At 35.2% G+C, this 23,378-nt stretch overlaps 2 protein-coding genes across 6 annotated transcripts in view; one reads left to right on the top strand and one right to left on the bottom strand.

The window, feature by feature from the left end:
- LOC109403764 (protein furry) overlaps positions 1-23,378 on the top strand; it is a 460,946-nt gene that overhangs the window by 196,852 nt on the left and 240,716 nt on the right. The window lies entirely within an intron of this gene.
- LOC109416939 (antigen 5 like allergen Cul n 1) lies at positions 560-20,170 on the bottom strand. The gene is made up of 3 exons (XM_019691055.3): positions 19,743-20,170; positions 18,045-18,292; positions 560-6,019 (listed from the first exon to the last, which is right to left on the bottom strand). The coding sequence occupies exons 1-3, from the start codon at positions 20,028-20,030 to the stop codon at positions 5,749-5,751; spliced, it is 807 nt and encodes a 268-aa protein (XP_019546600.3). The 5' UTR covers positions 20,031-20,170; the 3' UTR covers positions 560-5,748.

Here is a 23,378-nt window from a genome sequence, read left to right on the forward strand (position 1 = left end):
GTGAAGTAAATCCAGCAGAAATCCATGAAAAATCGCATGGAAAGAATTCCTGAAGGTATCTCGAAAAAACCTCAGCTCATCTAATCTCATCTCAATTCTTTACCATATTCTCTAACCTCTACCTTACTGTCTTCTTTACCCTCTATTCCAACCCTCTATCCTACGCTCTATCATAACCTTCAACCGTACCATCTTTTCTACTCCCTACCTTATCATCTACCCTAACCACTACCCTAATCACTACCCTAACCTTTACCGTACCCTCTAGTACTCTAGTCTATATTGTGCTTAATCGTACCGTCTATTTTATTCTCTACCCTATTATTTTTCATACCCTCAACTCTACTCTCTATCCTTCCCTCTTCCCTACCGTCTACCCTATCCTCTACCCTAACCTTCTACTCTACACCACCTACTCTATCCTTCACCCAAAGCCTCTACCCGACCGTCTGTTCCATCGTTTACCCTACCCACTACCCTACCATTTACCAAGACCCTCTGCCCTTTTTCTCATAAAGCCCGATCGATAGATACCCATATTGCATGGTATCATAGCTCATACTACCATACTGTGGCCGCAATGGTCCGCCATCTTGGATTTCAAAATGGCGTCAATTATCGATTTTAGACTTCTACACATCAAGCCCGATCGATAGATACCCATATTGCATGGTATTATAGACCAAACAACCATTCCATGGCCGCCATCTTGGATATGGTCCGCCATCTTGGATTTCGAAATAGCGTCGGATATTCATTTTTGAGTTCTACTCATGAAGCCCGATCGATAGATACCCCCCAGCCAACCACATATCGTAAATCATTGTGTGGGAAAAATCGTATATTTTCATATATTGAAACTGAATTGTATAATAATATGTATATTTGTTGACAATGATTGCGTAAAATCGCATTTCAAGCCAAATTAAATTTCAATTGCGATTTTGTTTCATATAGTCGTCTCCGACCATAAAAGGTGCGAGATACTATCGGTAGGATCGCACAGAATCGGATAGAATCGTTAAAAAACATACATTCTTAGTGTCAAGCTGCAAGTTCCCTAGCATCGTATATATGATTTCTTTGAATCGTGGAAATCGTCGCTTCACATCGTATATGAATCTGCTAAATCGCGCTTGCTACCTAAAGGTATGATGAAAATCGGTGAAATCGTATACAACTATAACAATGTTGTATATTGATCGTTTGCGTCACACTTGCGTCGTATACGAAGTGAATGAAATAGTAGAAATCGTATATTCATTTTTGCAGTCGTATATGATTGTTACTGCACTTTTAATAGTCGAATCTTAATCTCGGAAATCGTAAATGGTTTTGTTTACATATTTGTATGATGGAGAAAAAGAAAAAATGGTATTCATCACACATTTGTATTTTTATTCTTGTTGACACATTCCAACCATGGTAGCAATAATTTCAACCAAATATATAGGTTTTCATACTAGCAGATGACTTACAATAGGTGATGTATAGATTCCAACAACGATGTGAATTCCAGGCCTTTTGCAGGGTACCATTTTTGGTGCCACTCAATGCATAACAACAACGCTCCAACCACATGTCTCGCACCGTATCATGCTAATTTTTATTCGTTTCATGCCATTCACTCTGAACTCTCTATTTTCAACTTGGCAATATAGCCTATAGAGATAACGCTCAGTTCTCAATCAAAGGACCTAAGTTCGATTCCCACCGAACACCAGTTGTTTTTTTTTATTTGAAAATCTTGAGTCGTATATTGGTACTCTCAATCGTAATAAGATCATGCATAATCGTATATTTAGACGGATAAAGTCGGAAAAATCGTAGAAATTTTTCGAGAAATCGTAAATTATGTTGGATGGAATCGCAGAAATCGTATATATGTTTCGATATGGCCTCCACATTAGTATGTATATGCCTGTTTCGTGCATTGAATACGATTTCTTTGGTGCTATATATGCGTGACTATTTCAGTTGCAATTTCGATATAGCAACCAAATTGCTGGCTGGGCCATGTTGCATAGTATCCGAAGCAGCATTGCCGTTGAAAGAATATATTCTGGAGTTTTGACCGCCATCTTGGAACCTAAACCGCCATCTTGAATTTCAATACCCCTACTTCGACCTCCACATCCTAAGAAATGTGTATGCCAAACTTGTTTGAAATTTCTTGACGCATTCCAGAGTTATGCCTATGTTCCGGCATACACATATACATACGTACACACATTTATACATACAAATAGACAAACATACAAACATATAAACATACAAGCATATAAACATACAATCATACATACATCGACTTTTGTATGTATTGATGAACAACTCTGCCGAAGAAATGAACTATAAGTTGGAAATGTAACTCATAGTTTGTGACTATATGTATTCTTCGAAGCATCGTTTATGCCACCTAGTGAACCAATCACAAACTATTTTGTCCACTATAAGCAAGGTATGGATGTGGAGAACATCTTCTCTGAAGAAAGTATTCTAAAATTTTGCATAATTCCGGAGAAATTTGCGAAAAGGTCGTAACTGACAAAATGTACACAATTTAAGTGATTATGAGAGTGAAAAGATACTAGATTTCCCTACTAAATACTCAAAAACTTTCCTTGGTATCACTTTTCTAACTATTGAAAATAACGGGTTCAGTGGAAGGTATAATTCCATTCTGTGTCGTACCCCGAGCAGAAGAGAATAACAATCGCATAACAAAATGCGTTATTTTGGCAAAATAACTGAGTAATGAAAACAGTTATTTTAATGTTATTAACATAACATATTATGTTATAAACTTGCGTGTCATAAGCGGCAAAATAACAAATATCATAACACAAAAATATTCCTGGAAGACCAATTTAATAACATGTTCTGTTTGTGTCAATAACAACTTAATAACAATGAATTTGGAAAATATTTCAATAACAAATTTTGATCTTCAAAAGTTATTGATAACAAACCAAAAACAAAATTTTTTGGACTACCCTTTAGATAGAGCTATCTATATATTATAACATATGAGTCTATCTATTCCCGAGGAACTACTAATTCACCAAGTATTACAACATTCTGAGATTTTCTATGGAATGGATACGACTATATGTATGATCGGAATGGATACGACTATATGTAACTGGATACAAAAAAATGATAAAAAAACAGGACATAATTGTCGAAGTGTTCATAAAATATTAAGCTGACAAGAATAATAATTAGAATAATTTTATAATTATGTTCGGAATGCTGTAGAGAACGTAAATCTCCAATGTTGTAATTAAAATTTAAAAACTTGTTATTGTCGTGATATTGTTTATCAAATATTTCTACACTCTCCATATAACAATAATAACTTAGTTTGCTCCATAACAAAACATGTTATTTAAATGTTGTTTAATGGGTGCATATCAATAGCTGGATAATAACAAATTAAGATTGTCCAACAAAACATGTTATGTAAAAGTAATTCCTTGATAAGTTAATAATAACAAAACAAGATATAAAAACAGGTTATGTTATTTCGTAGTTATTATTTTGCTATTCTCTTCTGCTCCGGACGAAACAAAACAAGAATTACGCCTTCCACTCCTGGTGTATTTATTTACAAAAGTAAAAGGCGAAACTGAAATCACAACGTAAACACGGCGATAGTGAAAGGCGAATCTGAAATCAAAACATAAACACGGAGAAAGCAAACGGCGAAATCCTGTCAAAATCAAAAACGAATAGTCAAAGGCGATTCTGAAATTGGTATCGATTTAAGGCGCATAGTATTGGGCGTATTTAGCATTATGGGGCATCAATTCGGGCGTAATAAAATAAATGCAATTTTAAGTGCAAAAATTAACAAATTCATACTGTTTTATTAGAAAATCAAGAAAATATGTCAGAAATTGTGTCATTTATGCTTGTTCATGATGATTTACTCTGAATTACTCCTAAATAGGAATTGAAATTGTATCAGCAAAATCCGGTTGTTGTTTTCGCAATGTTATTGCTTTGTCAGTTACGCCCTATTCGCGAATTACTCCGGAATTCTGGAGATATGCACATCAAAAGGACTGTCCTATTTATAAAAGGCTGGGCGTTCGGGGCATCTGTCCTATGGATATGGATTAACATGCTATTTGTGTAAAAATAGCTCATTTTGTTCTTGATTTGTTTTCGATAAATCGCTTGCTAATAATCATATCATTCCACTTTTCTGCATTGAAATATTTGGTCTTATTGTATCTTTATGATGACCGGATTAGTTATTATTTATGTATTTATTTGCCAGCTCAAAGTCAGATATTGTTTTGCTCTTTTAACTCTTATTCCCAAATGAATTTTGCCATTCAGCTATTAAATTATAATGGTAAAATTTGTTCCTCCTTTGTTATTTTCTTCTGACTGCGTTTTGTTGATCTAGTCTTGAAACTGCTCAGAGCCTAGAGCGCCACGTGGTGACTTGATATGAAAGATGTTTTGAAAATTTAAATCATGTTGTGGCTGCTAGACCATATGCGTCTGGCTGGAAACACCCCTGTTGATGTGCGAGCGTGACCAAATACCCCAAGTGATCGGAAGCGTACATTGAAGAATGTTTGCTGGCTGTGTTGCTCCCTGTATATGGGTAACTTTTCCCATTTCCCGAATCGGCGGCAGTTAAATGGGCGGCCTTCGTTGTCCACGGGGCGGCGAAAATGGAATTGAAAATCGTTGGGTGGTACAGCTACTTTTTGATTTAAAGAGTTTGGTTGGTTTTTTATGCGAATGACTTTTTGTGTACTTACTTTTATGACGCCCTTCAGGTTACGGCCAAAATAAATAGAATCCAGTTTTGGTCGTTTGCAAGCCACACCTTTTCCGTTGGAATCTGATTGAACTTTTGCGGAGGGATTTTCTTCGAATTTAATTCGGGTTAGCCGACCTTTGGTTTATGACGGTGATTTTTTTTTCCTCTGATGGGATTATTCAAATTTTATTTAACAAGTGCGAAGGGTGGTGTACCTTTTAGCTGGTTCTTTTTATGGTCAAGGATTTCATTCCTCTAATTGAATCAAACTTTTTAGTTCGGTATCGAATGGCAGCATACAATTTGATTGTTTTTGTTATGTAACTTTTCAGTTTTTCTTTTAATTCAAGGGCCGAGTAAACTTTTTCAGTAAAAAAAAAGAAATAAGACGAATTCAACGCGAAACAATTTATTTCAGATCAAAGTTGTTCTTTATGCTGGGTATTTTCTTTAGCTTTTGTTTGTTCCTTCTTAGGTCTTACGCCTATTATTCAACCTTCGCCTTCAATTGCTAAACTTTTTGAATTTATGTTGGGGGCGTTTTGCTGATGTGAAGGCAATCGCATTTTTATGCCAGATATTTTGTTTCATTGTTAATCAAGCTACCTACATTTGAATATCAAGCTAGGTGGCTGGCCACCCAATTCTTGTTGTATTACTGGTACTTTCGAAATGCCTACAAACGAAGAAACATTCAAATTAAAAAGTATCGTAGGTCTTTTGATTCAAAACATAAGTTCCAGTGATAAATTGAAATGGTACATATTCTCAAATCGAAAGATAATGTAACATTTTTTTTTATTCCATACCAGTTGTTGCTCTCACTCACTTATATTTGCTTTCACTTAGCACAAATATCCTAATCCTGATTGCAGTATCGATTGTCGTCTGTCCTTATTCAGTGTTGCTTGCAACTATGTACCCATTGCCCCACTTGGAGCACCCAAGATGGAAGTGGTGAAGTGCTATTTGCTGTTGCTGCCACTACTTTTGCTGCTGCTGCACAAACAGGAGTGTTTACTGGAACGAAAATAGCACTGCTCGGCCGGGTGTTGGCGACTCTTGGTGTAGGTTTTCTCCCCGACGAAATTACTGTACGAGTAATTGCAAACCAGATAGTGCCTCTGACAGGTTCGCTTCTTGCCACGTTGTTGCTGCTCCTGGTACGTAATGTAACTGCACCCGATGCGCTCGACCATGTCGTTGACCAGCAGGGTAAAATGCCCGATGGGACCGCTGGAAGAGGAAGTGTGCAATTGAAGTTTTGTCCTAATATAAATTTTTCCAGCAAACTACAACTAATGCGAATGATGTTGGAGTACTATTGCTGGTAGCAGTAATAAAGATGAATCAATTGAATATTAAAAACTCATGTCAGCAACAAAGTAGCATTCTGACGCTTTGTTGAATTCAATTTGCTAGGATGCCAAATATTATGCAGGTCTCTACATCTGGTAACTGGCATCACTTCGTGGCAAGGAACATCAATAGCGAAGCTCATACATATATTCCTACCAGATACTTGGAGACATCTCGTACCATTCATTTTTGTATGGAATACAGTGAATAATCGGTGGGAGTGACGTAGTTAAGAATGTTATTGTCACTTCTTGGTCCTCGGATTCCTGAGATGGAACACAGGTCCTAGCCCTCATACCTAGGCTTAAGTGCCTTTATTCGCTCTCTGAATCTAAACAAAATACGAGTTTCTGGGAGTGAAGGGGATGGGATGTAAAAAAATGTAATGTTTTGTGAACATCGTCACAAGAGATATGACAGAAAGACACGTAGCTTAAAACGATCTCACCGATTAAGCAGGAAACTGCAATATTAGTGTGAAACGGTAGTATTGTTATAATCTCTTTATTAGGGGGAAATTCATCCCGAGGATGGTTCATTCCCCCCTCTAAGCAGAATACCCTCTTCGAATGAGTGTAATCAGTTTCGCACCTTTTCACTCCGCCCTATTTTGCTTATCCTTTGACAGATACGCGTATTTCGACTACCACTTGTAATCAGTGGATAACTGACACTGAGGAAGATTACTAGTGGTAGTCTAAATACGCGTATCTGTCAAAGGATAAGCAAAGTAGGGCGGAATTAAAAGGTACGAAACTGATTACACTCATGCTTAAATCTTAAAAAATTGCCTACCTTTAGGCGTTTATCGTGGTTAAGCGGATTTTAATTCTAAAAAATCTCAAAAAGTACATAACTTGTAAGAATTTGGACAACATATTCGAGATTAGAGACCACACACTTTTAACAAAAATCCATTTCATGGCACCAACATCATACCATTTATCTGGCTCAAGCCTTAAACTAGAAAAAAAGCCGAAATCTTGAATTTTGAGCCGGCATATTGGATTTAAGTCTACTATCTTGGAAATTCTGTTCCCCTTTTTTGGACTCCAGACTTCTTCCCCATACCAGATATGCCCATATTGAATGGTTTTAGAGCCTAAAACTTCATTAGGCATTTTATATTTTAGATCGCTATCATGGATATTCTAGTCGCTATTTTTGACCTGTGGACATCTCCCTCATACCAAATATACCCATATTGCATGGTTTTAGAGCAGTGATCATCAGGCCTATTTTTTCAACTGCTCGTATTGCAACTAGACGTGTGCGCCGAAGCAGAATTCATCGGCGGTGGCGAGTATAGTAATTTGAGGCGGTGGCGGCGGCGGCGTAATCGGCATGAGCATGTTTTTTTTTTTTTCATTTTGATTTGTGAATTGCTCCTCGTATTGACTTAAAAAAACGTCAATGCCAGACACGAATGCCACATAAGTGGTAAAGTGTCTTTAATAAATATTAATAATAATAATAATAACGTCAATGCAGAAAAATTTGCTTTCTGTACCCAAAGAACAATTTTTTCCGCTTTCACAAGAATTTTGCTATAGGTTCTTGAGAGAATTCTTTAAAAAAAAAACTTCTGGGTAGAAATTTTCAAAGTTGTACGTCTCTTCTAAGGACATTCTTTTGTAAAATTTAAGTTAGACCAGTGTTCTCATGGCAAAATCAGAGCTGATTACTCACTCAAGGTTTTCAAGTTCAAGCGTTCTATATACTGGTATGCCCCTCAGAAAATTAGTTTAAAAGGAACCTTTACATTTACATTGTTTTAACGATTTTTCTTAATCAGGGCGATAATTATTTAGAATAGAATTGATTTCTTTTAAAATTCAGATTTCTGATTTTTTTTTGTTGCAGTTCCTCCTTATATGATTTTCTCTATATGTATATTCCCTTTGGAATCTTTTCAGGAATTCCTCCAGGGATTTCTTAGGCGTTTCTTCTGCAATTACTCTAGAAAAATTTTAAGAGATTCTTCTGGAATTTTCATTAGGGGTTGGATTGTAAACTTCTCTTGGGGTTTAAAGAAACCTTTATTCTAAGGTTCTTTCAGAAAGTTTTCGGGGAACGTTCAGAGTATGACAATGATTTTATTGCCCTTTTCCGGCTATACCAGTCGGCTAGTATGTCTGAAATAGACGTAAAAACTTGAAGTATTTTTAGGCAAAGTACGTTTAATTGGCAAATTGAGAGATAAATTTGTGAAAAAATTACCACTTGTTTTGGTGGGATTCGAACCCACGACTCCGTTATCGCTAGTCCGGCGCTTTAACCAACTAAGTCTACAGAACAAGTTACAACTCTGCAGAATAGAAAGTCAAACTGGATTCGAAGCACCTCCCTAAACCGGGTCCGTCTTTCACAACTTTATCTCTCTTTCGGCTCTTAGATGCCAATCTCCCGCACTCTCGCGGCCTACGAACTACAAGTGTGCGCGTATTGCTTAATAAGCTCTTTCAGGGATTGCTACCAACCATCCCCTAGGAATCTCTTCAGAAATTTATTGAGGTTTTTTTCAAGGATTCCTTCAGTATCTTTTTTTTGCATTTTTCTCACTGATTCTCGAAGATTTATCCCAGAAAATTCTGAAACAATTAATCCAGAAAATCCTCAAGGTTGTCTTTTAAACATTTCTCCGTGGATTGCCTCTTAAACTTCTCCATGATTTTTACATTAGTTTCTCCAAAAGTTTCTTATAATATTCTAATAAATATTCCTCTGAAGCCAGCTCAAGGAGTTCCTCCAGGTTTTTCCCGAGGGATTCCTCCTGTAACTCCTAAAACAATAGTTTCTGAAATTGCTTCAATGAAATTTGTTCAGGAATCTCGGAAATTTTCAAACTTTCCTTTAGAAATTCCTTCAGATTATCTTTGAAGAATATCTTCAATATTTTTTGTGTAATTTCATGAAATTCTTCTGTAAACATCGGTGGAGAAATATCTGAAAGAATTCCAGGAAGAATTTCTAAAGAAATCCCACGCGATATTTCAGCAGATACCACAGGAAGAACTTCAAAAAGAAATCTTCTAGACATTTCGTCGTTAACAGCTGACGAAATTTTCTAAGCGATTCTTGGAGGAACCCTACACGGTAAAAATTCTGCACGCTAGATGTAAGGGAAAAATCCCTTAACTATTTAATGTCGTAATCAACATGATCAGAAGTGCTTTTCCTTTGAGATCGCAATGCTGTCAGTGTTGATTTGAGGACCAAAACAAACCCACCAGAGAAATCAACAGAAAATCCCTTCGATTTGCACTACTGTAAAAAGCAATACGATCCAAAGTGAAAAGTTGTTGATTTGGTAATGACTGTTTTGGGCATGAAAGTAAATATAGATGACAGGCGGTAGAAAGTGCTTCGCTTCGATTCGCACCTCTCTAACAGATGTGAAGCAGTGTAGTGGTAAAATAGTTGATCGTGACTCTAAAGGTCCTGGTATCGAATCTGGGTGCGGCTGCACACATTTTTTTTAAATTTTAGTTTTGAAATCAAAACATTGTCAACAACGAATTGATGTGAAGTTACATTGAAATTGAAGAGGCATTGGATGTTCTTAGTCAAATGATATGTAATTGATAACAAACGGATTGAACAGTAGTGCGAATTCAAGTGCCAATCAGTTTATATCACAGTGCTGATTTTTTACCGTGTAGGAAAAATTTCCAAAGGAATTTCTGAAAATTATGATAATACAAAAAAAAAACATTAATGAAAAAAAATCTGAGGTAATTTATTGCTGGCATTCATGAAGAACTCCTTGAGCTTCTAAAGGAGTCTTTAGTGACATTTCTGATGCAATTTCTCAGTGAACTTTAAATGGAACCCACGAAAAAAAAAATCGGAAAGAATACTTGGAGGAATTTTGGAACAAAATGTCTACTTCGAGTGAGTGTAATCAGTTTTGTACCTTTGACGGATACGCGTATTTCGACTACCACTTGTAATCTTTCTCAGTGTCAGTTATCCACTAGTGAGTATCTGTCAAAGGATAAGCATAACAGGGTGGAATTCAAAGGTACAAAACTGATTACACTCATTCGAAGAAAGAAAAATTGTTCATCTAATTCCTGTAGAAATCCTTGGAGATATTTTTAAATAAATTCCTGGAGAATTATGTGTAAGAAGCCCAAGGAATTCGTGAAAGAATTCAAAAAAGAGTTGCTAAAGAAATTTCTGGAAACTCTTCCTCAGAAACCCTTTGTGGAATTTCTATAAGAATTTATTAGTGAGTATTTAGAAAAATCCTAGAGAAATCTCTTACCAGATTTCATATAGGATTTCACGAAGGAATTCGTGTATATATTTTTAAAAGAATCCCTAAAATATTGTCTGGAGAAACACTGAAACCTTTGTAAAGATTCCTAAAAAAAACACATAAGTAATTACCAAAGGAATTTCTGTAAAACAAGGAATTGTATTGTATCTGAACAAAGTTCTAAATTTCCTAAAGAATCCAAGTGAACTTCCTAATGGTCCTTGGAAGAAATCCAGGAGTGATTTCTGGTGAAATACATGGAGGAGTTCATGAAGGAATCTGTTTTATGAATTTCTACATAAATCTCTGGAAGAATATCTGCTGGATAATTTTCTGGAGACATTCCATAAAGAAATTTATTAAAGAAGTCCTGAAAGATTTTTCGATGGAGGAATTTCTAGAAGAACCTCCGGATAATATGATAATCCACGGAAATTTCTGAAATAATCTATGAAGGAATTTCTGAAGCATTACCTCACATGCTTCGAGAAGAATTCTTCGTGAAATTTCTGGAGGTTCCCTTTATTTCTGGAGGAATTTCGGAATATTTTTTTTTAAATATATTCCTCCAAGAATGTCATTTGTGAGTTGCCATAAAAATCTTGTAATGAGATATGCCGAGAATATTTAAGAAAATGTGTTTATGGATCTCATAAAAATGACGCCAAGAATGTTGTTGATGATCTTGTAAGGTTTACAACTCGCTTAGTATGTACATGAAAAAATATGCAAGGATTTTCAAAAAAGAAAAGAAATCAATAAAAGAAATCATAAAATATGTAGCAGAATATTCACAAAACGAATTCCAAAAATACGCCCAAAAAGTGCAATCTTTTTAAAAATTACCACTTTTATTGCTATCAGGTTTAAATAGCTGGCGAAAAAGAAATGTTCTTCGTTTTCTCATCGGCGTGAGAAAGTTTTGTTCGGGGGCGTGGAAAAATATGAACAGCGGCGCGCCGAGTCAACTTGACGGGTTCAATTATTCTGGGATGATTATGACATTCACTGGTTAAGTTTTTCATAACAAAAGACACTTGTGTAAAAAAACTTTTTTTTCCCTTAAAAGTACCTATCTTGTGGTGTAAGGTACACCGGGGCAAGTTGAAACGGGTGGGGCAAGATGAAAGAGCGGGTTAACATGATGTTTTCTAATGATAATAAATAGTTTGATCGCCGTAACGCATAGTTTTGATTCAAACAATCTTTTAACGAAGGATAAATTACCAAATTGTATTGAAATCTGTTTCAAAACTTCGTGTTTAATCTTGCCCCACCCATTTCAACTTGCCCTGGTGTACCTTATGGACAGTTGGTAGGGACATAATTGCCTATCTTGAGACGAAATTTTATTAAATTCAATTTATTTTTAAAAAAGAAATTGAATTTTTTAAATTTTTTTTTGAGTGTAGGGCTGAAATTGTTTTTTTTTCAATATTTTTTTTCTTGAAACTTTAAAAAAATGGATAAAACAAGTCTTGCCCTTTTTCAAAGACAGTCCAGGAAAAGACGGACTAGGTGGTCTAGTGGCTACCGCTTCTGATTCGTATGCAGAAGATCATGGGTTCAATCCTTGGCCCGTCCCTTTCATCCTACTTTGTACAGTATGGCCCATAAAAAAATGCGAAAGTTTTCGAAGACATTGCTCACGTGCTTCCAATTGATAAACCTTGCATTTTTCTATTGGATAATATAGTCAAGGCACTAATTTATCAACGGCATAAGAACATTTACTGATTTGAATCATAAACCTTTGAATAAAGTAATGTTGAAGATAAGGATCTCAAAAACGTCCTCGCGCCAGAGGTGTTTTTTTTAAGGTTATATTTTTTGTCAAATTGCTCTCAATCACATTTTAAAATTTTATTTCAAGAACAGCACTTTCATAGCTAGACAAGGTCTTCAGGCGATCGTTGGTGATTTAGACAGGTGAAAAAAAAAATATCTTATAAGCTTTGTGACATTTACTGAAAACTAGAGTGTACGACAAATGGACATTTTCAGAAAAACAAATGTATGAAGTATCAAACTCTTTTTATTTACTGCGTATTTGTGTCTATTATAAACGTAGGTTTATGAGCCTTCATTAGCAAGAAATTATTTTGAATTTTTTTCAAACAGGGTGAAGTTATTTATGGATCTATATTAACTAAGGGTTTTGAAATCTGCCACATTTTTTAGTTTTTGGTTCCTAAGCATCTGATATTGTTTTCAAAAAGTTTTCCAAAATGCCGCGTTTTTAAGAGTATATATTTCTGCATGATTTACATGTATTTAAAAGTTTTCATTTTAATTCGTAACGCTCCAAAAATTCGAGGAAACATTTATTTTTTTCAGAAATTGATGGCAACTATTAGGTATCCCATATACGTAACCAATGAATATTTTAACACTTATTTGAGATATCCTGTATGACAATCACCTCCTTATTATAGCCCTATCTAAAAAAACGGAATTCATAAGAAATATTGCAACAAAAATTACCAAAGAAAGAAAAAAATGGATTTTCGCATTTTTTTATGGGTCATACTGTATCTTTCTATCCACTTTCTCTCTCTCTCTCTTCTCTACATATACAACTCATGTATATTCATATGTTCATAGCCATCGCTAGAACCAGAAACGAATTGAAAAAAAGTCGTTTCCCTCCCTTCCAACTTCCTCTCACAGCACAGTGTATATAATATAACGCCTACAAGTTATGCAACCAAAGCGTGCTGTGCCGCTTGACATTATTCACCTCATTCACCACACAATCTATCTCCTTACGAACACTATAAATAACCCCCTATCCATGGATCGCATCACCGACCCAACGGTGACTCCCTGATCTCCCATCCTTTCCGTCTAACAAATACCCCAGTCCGTGCTGGTTGTGGGGATGCAGAGGTGATCTCGGTCTTTAGTAGCAACAACCAGCACACTCTAACATTCCTTTCCCTTCCCAACTGACTATGAGGACGTGGCCGGCGCCGTTATTGATCCAAAATGTATGAGCTGCTAGAATTGCACTTTGAGAATAAGTGGAGTGTCCCAGCCCTTATTCATTTGGATCTCAGTGCAATTGGTACCAGCTCAGATAAATCACGGAGGAGCAACCATTGCACAATGGGTCCAGAGCCGCATTTACGAAGACAAAAATGTTTGTGCCTAAACCATAAGTTTTAGATACTTGGTGTCTTTAGGAAAGTTTCTTCATATTTTTTGACCTTTTTTCTCATCATTGTGAAATTAGGGTGGTGCCTCTAGTTGAGCTGATTCAAACATCTGCTTTTTAATAGTTTTATGTACGCTTACAAAATTTTCTACAAAGTTGTAAAAGAACTTATTTGGAGCAAGTTTGACGAAAGAACCATTATTCTATCTCTGAAGGTTCCTAATTTATAATTTTTTTACAAGATTCATGTTAGGGTGATCCGTAAAATTAAGTTTTCTTGCAGTAACTTTTAATTCATTCGTTTGTCGTAAAAACTTTGTTCCGAGCACTTTTAGAACTATCAATGATGCATATTTTTTCCAAAGAGCTCAATATTATATCTCTCATAGATAAAAAGATGTTGGCTTTTTTCCTTCAAAAAATCACTTTTTTTCAAAAAGTCATATCTCAAAAAGGAGCAAATGAATTTTCAATCGCCGAATTGTATTAAAAAGATCGTACTCTGTTCTATTGATGGTGAAAAAAATGTGACTACCTTTTTTGTTTGACACTTTTTATTGAATTTAAAAAAACTCACAATATTGTCGAAGACGCCAAGTTTGTATCTCATCGATTTGAAGAGTTACAACTGATTCTCTACGTAAAAAAACCGTATTTTTATAATTCAATAAAAAGCTTCAAACAAAAAAGATACTCATAATTTTTTCATCATCAATAGATCAGAGTGCGATCTTTTTAATGCAATTCTGCGATTGGAAATTCATTTGCTCCTTTTTGAGATATGACTTTAAAAAAAAGTGATTTTATGAAGAAAAAAGCCAATATCTTTTTAACTAAATACGAGAGATAGAACATTGAGCTCTTTGGGAAAAATATGCGTTATTAATAGTTCTAAAAGTGCTCAGAACAATGTTTTTACGAGAAACGAATGGATTAAAAGTTATTGCAAGAAAACTGAATTTTATGGATCATCCTAACATGAATATTTAAAAAAATTATAAGCTAGGAACCATAAGAGATAGAATAATGGTTTATTGGGCAAACTTGCTCCAAATAAGTTCTTTTACAACTTTGTAGAACATTTTGTAAGCGTACATAAATCTATCAAAAAGCAGATGTTTGAATCAGCTAAACAAGAGGGGCCACCCTAATTTCACAATGATGAGAAAAAAGGTCGAAAAATATGAAGAAACTTTCCCAAAGACACCATGTATCTAAAACTTAAGATTTAGACACAAACATTTTTGTCATCGTAAATACGGTTCTGGACCCATTGTGCATTGACATATACAGTCAGATTTGATCGTTGATCGTTTCCAAAGACAGTCAAGGAAAAAATAAAGAAATTAAGTATGCAAAGTGGCTTGTCTTGGCACCACACCCCAAGAAGGTTTCATTATAATATGAGAGGGTGCATTTGTTCGGCGCAAAAACTGTCATTTGAGTACACGCAAAATAATGTATAACTTTTGAAAACGTCACAGAAAAAAAATGACCAGGAATAGTACATTATGTGTAGCTAACACCATTAAAATTTCATCAAAATTGGTTTTGCTGTCGAAACAAGAGACTTACCATTTGAGAACCTTGGACAAACAAGCACTTTAAAGAATTTTACTTTGTTTTTACCAAACACTGTAGATTAAAAAATACTGAACCAATTTCAATGATTTTTTTTTTGTACGTTAAGTATGTATGTAGAAGTATTTTATTGAAATTACATTCAATTTGATCTAACCGTTAAATAGTTATAAGCATATATGTTACAATAAGCTGATGTGGTTTTCGGTATACTGCTCTAACTTTGAAAGTATTCAACCAAAATGGATGAAATTTGTACTGAAAACAGTTAAACACAACCATTTTACACTGTCAAAGTTTTATAAAAAGATGGACAGTGTTGCCAGTTCTACAGCTAAAATAGTGCAACTGATTCTAAGAAAAACACGTTTTTGTGTTTGAATTGGTAAGACAGGTACTGAACCGATTAAAGCCTGTATCCGCAATAATCGGGACACAGAAGAACGGCTGTAGCTCCGTAATGAATCGGTAAAATTGGCCAAATAATTGACTGAGAACTCTTTGGTGTATGTTTATTATTTGTGCCAAATTTCATAAAAATCGATGCATTACTTTTATCTGTGGATGAAAAACAAACAGACGTGATTTTAAGCATTTTGTACAGTCATGACCAATTTTCATTCACATAAAAGATGGTTCTTTTACTCTACAGTTCAAAGTCCTGTGTTGATAATTATGAAATTTCGTTAGCAGTTATGATACTTATAGAGACACTTTCTTGCAAAATTTCATCAACTTTGATCAATTGGTTTGAAAGCTACTGGTGTTGATAGGGGTGAGTGTTTGTGAAATTTTTTAGTGTTTTTCATGTGGGATGTTTGCCTATTAAGGCTCAAGCATGCGTCATCATTTTTCGGAAATAGAAAAGCAGTTTTTTCGCTGTAAATCAAAACAACGATCACGAAAACATATTCACTGTATTCTATTCCTCATGTGGAACACAGTGAATCCATTTCCGTTGCAAAAATGTTTAATTTGAATGAAAAAACTGCTTTCAAATGTTTAATGATGACGATGATTTCAATGACGAATGGTTCAACGTTAATAACTTTTGAAATTCTTTGCCAATTTTCATGAAATTTTCAAAAAAGACAGTTGATTATGTGTGTATTATGCATAGAATATTTGATGATTATTGGTATAGTACTTTCAACAGTACAATCGAAACAATAAAGGGTGCTGACTATTTGCTGTCTGTGGGGCTAGAATCACGTTTAGTCCCAATACATGTTTCGACTATAAAATTGTTGATAGTACATCGATTTTTTTGAAATTTTGCCTCTGCAACTAATGCAGATTGAGAGGTTTGTGTTCAAAATTTCAGCCATTTCCTTTGCCAAATTCAAAAGTTTCAGCGCTGACAAGCAAAACTAGGGGCTGTACAAAATTCAAAAGCGCACATTCTACTCTTTCATTGGTACAACAAAAAGTACTGCACCGATTCACATGGAATTTTGTAGGTGAAATGAACACATCTTAAGATGTTATTAGGCCAAATTTGAGCAATTTTAATGTATGTATTGCAGAGTTGCAGCTGTACTTCGGTGTCCCGATTATTGCGGATACAGGCTTTATGATGAAATTTTCACCATTTATTATGCTTTGCTTTAAGAACTTACAAGCAAATTTTCAGACGTTTTGATTAACAACAAAGTAAAAGCCGAAACATTTTTTTTAAATGATTCCCAAAGATTCCAAAATTACATTTTGTTGCAAAGATAATATCTGCGCCAATACTAAACCGATTTTGATGATATTTGTATGATATTAACTACACATAATGTACTATTCCTGGTTAAGAGATAGCTATTTTTGTGCACGCAATCAAAAGTTATACATTATTTTGTTTGTCTAGCTTTTTTCGAATCCAGTCTTTAGGATAAAAGTATCCTAAAATATTCTCTAGCATTTCCGTATAGTGGCGTTACAAAAAAAAAAGTTCATCCAATAGTTTCTAGAGACGAATCAGCTTCAGCTGAAAATCAAGATAAAAAAATCCAATAGTTTCTCATGAAGTACTGAAACAATCGTTTGCTATGCTCGGTTCCATCGCTTGCCCCAATGGGGTAAAAGATTCCTAATTTTTTTCTTAAAACTGTGGTAAATATTCTTATAGAATTTTTCTGAAAAATTGTTAAAACAGTAATAGTTTCATCCATCTATCCAGGTCACGTTCAGCCTGTACAATTTCTTGTTAAAACGATATCATATTTTTAGCCCCTCAGTGGCATATCTTGCCAGTAATGAAATGTTATGCTTTTTCAATTCTGGATGGTACAAGAAAATTTTTATAACGAAGAGATCGTGGGCAGGTTGAGATGCCACACAGGCACACTAGGCATGGTGGTGATGCTGAATACTGGTTCGGCTATATTCGAGACGGAGCGCAAAAAAGTGAAATCTCCATACAAATTTCTCAACTTTGGCTCTCCAAAACTCTTAGATTTCGCAACAAAACAACAATTATTTTTCCTCATTTGAAAGTACTACTCTTTATCTTACGATTTCTAGCTTTGAATACCTAGATGAATAGGAAATTAAAAATATGCGACAGATAAAAGTTTTTCATGTTTTACGGTTTTTGTCCACTTTTTGTTTACCTTGTTGTGATAAATCTCACAGGCAACGTAAACAAAAGTTTGTTTACACACAAACAATTATAAGTAATGGCTGAATTATTGAAACAGTTTATATCACATAAAACAAAGTCTATACCGATGAAAAAAATATGCAAAACTGTTACCGCTCAACAGCACAATTGTGCTGGTTCGTCACGAAAGGGATATGGAAAGTTATCCCTATGCTTTTACATGAATCCTACCAGGAACGGTTAAAGAGCTTGTTTTTTTTTGCTCTTTCAATGTCTGTAAATTAACATGAATGAACTATCGCATACTCACCCGGGCACTTTTCCCTGCGGGAACGAATCCGTCATACTCGGTGTGGTGTTCCGGTGTTCCTGGAACCACACGTCCACGCTGTCCGCAATCATCTGCTCCACGCCGAGTGGCGTTTTCCCACAGACCAGCTTGGATGCAATGTTCTGCCCGGCAAAGGGGAATTCGCCCGTACTGCGACACGGATCGTGACCGTAAACGCATTTCATTGTGTTACAATCGGCCAGCAATTCCAGCTCGTCGTTCCAGTTCTGAGTTCAGAGTTTGTTGTGTGGGGTAAAGAGCAGTTGGTGGAAGCGTCGAGAGTAAAAGAAAAGAAATAAATGCAAACATTCGTAATATCGTTACTGTTTTGTTTCGTTTCTAGTCTGTGCTATGTGTATTTATCCGACCAGAGTCTATCCCATGAGTAGAATAGTTTTGCAAAATATTTGTTTTCCGTTAGTTTTCTTTGAAGTATTTTTTTGCATTCCGTATAGCAGTCAAACTGAACCGTCTGGAAGACGTTGACTTTTGAAAGTCAGGTGCAATGTCTGCTGCAGAAGAAAAGCAATCTAATAGTAGAGGCGTGTCTTCGAGGAATTCAGGAAAGCAGAGGTAAACCATAACTTTTTATAGCTTGAGCATTGGGAATTAGTGTTCTCCAAGAGACATTATCAAGGATGTGTTTAGAAGTTCCATTACCTCTTCCATTAGTTTCTTATACATATTTAATCACTTCAAGAGTTTCTAAGAAAATCTAAATGGAGTTGATCCAATATCTGCTAAACAGTTGTCCTTAACACCTCTCAGAAAGCTCGTAAAAGTTTGAATGTTTATCCAAGAATCTCTCCAGGGTTTCTTTCTTCTTATAGATTCCGATGTTTTCCAAGATATTATCAATAAGATTTTTTATGCAATTCAGTATCATAATTTATATTTTATCTAACTCATTTCGGTATCATAATGGCCATTTTTTCCGAACTGGTTCATTATGCAACTGGAATGAGTTGTATAATGAAAAATAATTGTATAATGTTCATAATGCAACTCATTTGAGTTGCATTATGAACATTATGCAACTCAAATGAGTTGCATTATGAAAAAAATCATTGCATAAAATTTTGTATGGAACTCGTTGCAAAACTCGCTTTTTTCAGCACTCTTCGTATTTATCCAACTCGGCAAGCCTCGTTGGATAAATTTACGACTCGTGCTGAAAAAATCAACTTTTTACAACTCGTTACATAAATAACTATTAACAGATTACGTGCAGATATTTAGAGTTGCTACTTTGATAAATAGGAAACGTACACAGTCAGAAAAAATCACCGACTTCGGTAATGTTTTACCGAAATCTCAACCGATTGGCTTGTTTTTCAGGAAATATCGGTAAAAGTAGCAACTTTTACCGAACTTCGTTAGAATGATAGAGTTTGACAGATAAACGATAAAAAATAACCGAAATTTAGTAATTTTTCACAAATTTTCGTTAAAAACCTGTTACTGAACGCTCAGCAGTTCAGATTGCGGTAAAATATACCGAACGCGATTAGCTGTGTGAGAATGAACATAGTGGGTGAAATCGATATCTATATTTCAACACAAACGATCCAAAGTAGCAAGTACCTAAGCATGAGCATGAGCATGACAAATGATCCAAAGTAGCAAGTAAAGTGCAAAACTAGAGAAACCGAGTTCCACTTCGTATCAGATACTCACCAATTCAATCATTTTAGCGGCGGCTGGATGTGGTTTCACACTTCCACACGCTAGCAAGCTGCGTGCAGTATTGTGTTTGTCCAGGAGAAATGTTTTCAACCTGCCATCTAGGTTAGTTTTGCGGGCATTCCGATCCTTACACTGCGGTCCATAAGTTGCCGCCGTGCAACCACATCCGACGTTTTTGAGTCGGCTATCGGGACAGGAATCACTCTGGCAGTATTTGTCCGAGTCAGCAGTGCTTTTAGGTATGGCTGCTACTAAAAGAAACACTAGAGCGACTATCATTTTTGATAGGCTTTATTTAGTCGCAACGTTTTTTTCTTGTGCTAACTTCAAATACCATTCAGTACTAAACTAGAACTTTGAATTCGTTAAGCTTTTATTTTAACAATATTTACGTATCAGTATGTATGTATGTATATCGATGTTTTATGGGCTTTTGCAAACGATATTGTCGTGTACTGTTATATATGGTCATGCTCGCCACGACGGGCGAAAAAGAAAAAAAGTAAAAGGTTGTTCAATTTATATACCTATCTTCAATTGTTCTTACAATCTCGTCACGAACACTTTTTTTTTTAAATTCAAATAACTGTTCAGTAGGGTATGGCTTATTTATTTAAAAATGGTTGGAAATTGGAATTCGTATGTTCTTTTGGATTTAAATAACATATAATGAGAAATCTTTAGGTTTAAGTCAACAATAAACGTGTACAACATTATTTTTCAAAACATGCTTAGGGTCCGATTACAATTCAACTGATGACTTCTAGTATTAAGTAGGATAAGTTTTTGGTGCGCAATTCCACCGCTAGTGCGTTAGTACGCTATTGAAAATAGTGAATTTTCAAATGTTTTATCTCATGATTACCTCATGATCCAGATCACCTAGAAAGTTCGTGTCTTCAGTAAAGTTGTTCAGACGTGCCTCTGATGCCAGACGACTTTTTGAAAAATCTATATCCCATAAAAATTTGTATCGCATAAAAAGATGGGTGAAAAATCTGTATCCCATACAAAAATAAAATAGCTGCTCTAGCTCAAAAATCTGTATCTATATTAGCGTGGTTCAAAAAATCGTTTTTGCTCCACACTGCTTATTCGATTCGTAACCAGATCCTAAGCCTTCTCTCAAAAAATGAGCTGATTTGGTTGAAAATTGAGCGTGCACAAGCCCTTCAAAGTTTGTATGGGAATTATTATGGGAAAAGGGTGTTTTCCATTCCATTTACCATAGCATTTTCTCAAGTGCCCTAGAGTGTTATTTGACCCTTGGAACTCCTAGGCTACTCTATCAGCTACAACTTTGCCGAAGACCATATTCAAATTGGATGCCTCATTAATTAGTTATTGATTTTTATCCAGAATGAAAATGATTGATGATGATGATTACACTATTCGATGAGCATCACTGCAATTTGCCTTGAAACATAGTAGCCATGATTTATGTGTGCTATCTTTGGCGCCATGTGCAGCAATGTTGCCTGCTGGGAAGCAGAACGATCACTGTTAAAGATTCTGCAGTTGGATAAAAATCGATAGGGTAAATGTACCAATAGTGGTGCTATTAGTAGCTCCTTGTAGAAAAATAATTGATAATACCACAAAATAAAAAGTCTGAAAACGTTAATCGGTAGTTTTCACTTAAATTTGCTAGGAAAAATGTGAAAACCATTGTTTATTTCAGTTTTCGCTAATAAATCACTTGCACCAACTATAGGTACACGGTACCTATTATGGAGGTAAAATTTAACATTGGTTCCTATAGTGGCGCATCCCATTGAATTCTTATGGGACCCACCACTATAGGAACACTACCACCACTATAGGTGCAAAGGAGCAAAAAATTTAAGGAAAATAATTGTTTAAAATAGGTTTTTCGGCCAATCCTGAACACAAAACTGAATTAATATTATTAATTAGTTATGATGCATCTATTAAAAATATCATTTGCAAGCTTTTTGTTTAAAATAGTTCAAAATTGGCACTACCACCACTATTGGTACTACCTCCACTAAGGGAGCTTTTACCCTACTCGAATCCCCGGAAGTGTATCCTATAAAATCTCTGATATTTTTACGACAATATTAGGCAAACACTGCTTTTCAAAAGAAGTTATTGGTATAAATTTAGGAAGATTTGTTGGCAGAATCCACGGAGTACTTCCAGGTGGCAGAAATGTTGAATGTCTTCGAGATAATATTGGAGAAAAACTCGAAAGTTTTCCTTTAAAATTCGGAGAAAATCGGTGTCAAACGATTTTGGATTCATGGTTTAAAATAATGATGGAAGCAGAACGAAAAAATACATGGAGAATTTCGCAACTTGTATTTATCAAATAATTGATACATGATTTCCTTTGAAGACCACCAACAATGTTTCGATTTTTTTCCATGGAACTGTTTATGATATTTGCCAAAAAATTTGCGAAAAAATCAGGCATCAATTTCAATAATACTTTTATGAAGATGCCATTTCCTTGTTTTAGAATGCATCTTTTCAACAGACTTGCATCCTAAATTACGTGTGAGGAAATGAGCTCTAGATTAGATCTATAGATTCTTAAAACATTTCTCTTGTTTTTTTTTCTTCAGCGATACTTTCGGAAACATCTTTAGAGATTTCTTCAATATTCCTAGAATAGCTTCAGAAATTTCAGCAGGGATTTAATATAATATCTTGTTTGGGTGGGGCATAAGGCTCAGGGATGTTCCAGGAAAGTTTCAACAGATCTTTCAACGTTAACAACGGGTCAATTAGTAAAGGCACATTGGCATGTTCCCTCATTATTGGTGCGGTGCAACATCCAACAGGTCCATGGAGCGTTCCGAAGATGTTCTAGAGGTCATCCAAGTACTTCCGTGAGTCAAGGTCTGATGATCTACAAACGAAATCAATGAAATCCACATTCATCCAGTTTCTCTAGACTATTTGTTGACAAGTCGTGTTTCGTGTTTTACTTTGCTCGGGATTTCTCCTTAAATCAATTCAAAATTTTTAGTGTAGAATTAGCTTAAGGTAGAATACATATAAATAAAAACAAATGTTCAGAATTCTTCGATATTTCGTACAGACTAATTTATTTTGTTCAAATAGTGTCATTACACAAAAAAAAAAAGAAGATTGTTATCAATATTTTTCTGTTCCTATTAAAATTTTCTTTATATCCATAAATCTCTTACATGTTGCCAGTTTTTCCATATGTTTAAATGCATTAAAAAAAATCGAGTTCAATTCTACGCTATCTGAGACGGCGGAGATAGTCAAGTGGTTCCTTAGCTTGGATGAATAGAAGCTCCCGGCTAGCGAATTTGGAGGCGTGGGTTCGATTCCCAGCGGGGCACGTGGATTTGTATTGGCAATTTAAATCTCAATTTTCCGCGAGTTCGCGAATAGTTTTTCCGGCTTTTCTTTTTGAATTTTCTCAACGGTGAAAAATTTTGTGGAAAACTTTTTCCACTTCATATTTTTTTTTATTTCTGAGAAAATTTGCTTTTATTTTCATTAAATTACTTTGTTTCTACGATGCTTCGTTCTTGAGTTATAATTTTTCAAAGAAAAGGCCTATATGGTACATTTGGATATTTTTCCACAAAATTGGCCAAAACTCAAAAACGATAAAAAAAGTGCATT

The sequence above is a fragment of the Aedes albopictus genome, chromosome 2, assembly GCF_035046485.1.
Source record: "Aedes albopictus strain Foshan chromosome 2, AalbF5, whole genome shotgun sequence".
In the NCBI taxonomy this organism is placed as follows: Eukaryota; Metazoa; Arthropoda; class Insecta; order Diptera; family Culicidae; genus Aedes; species Aedes albopictus.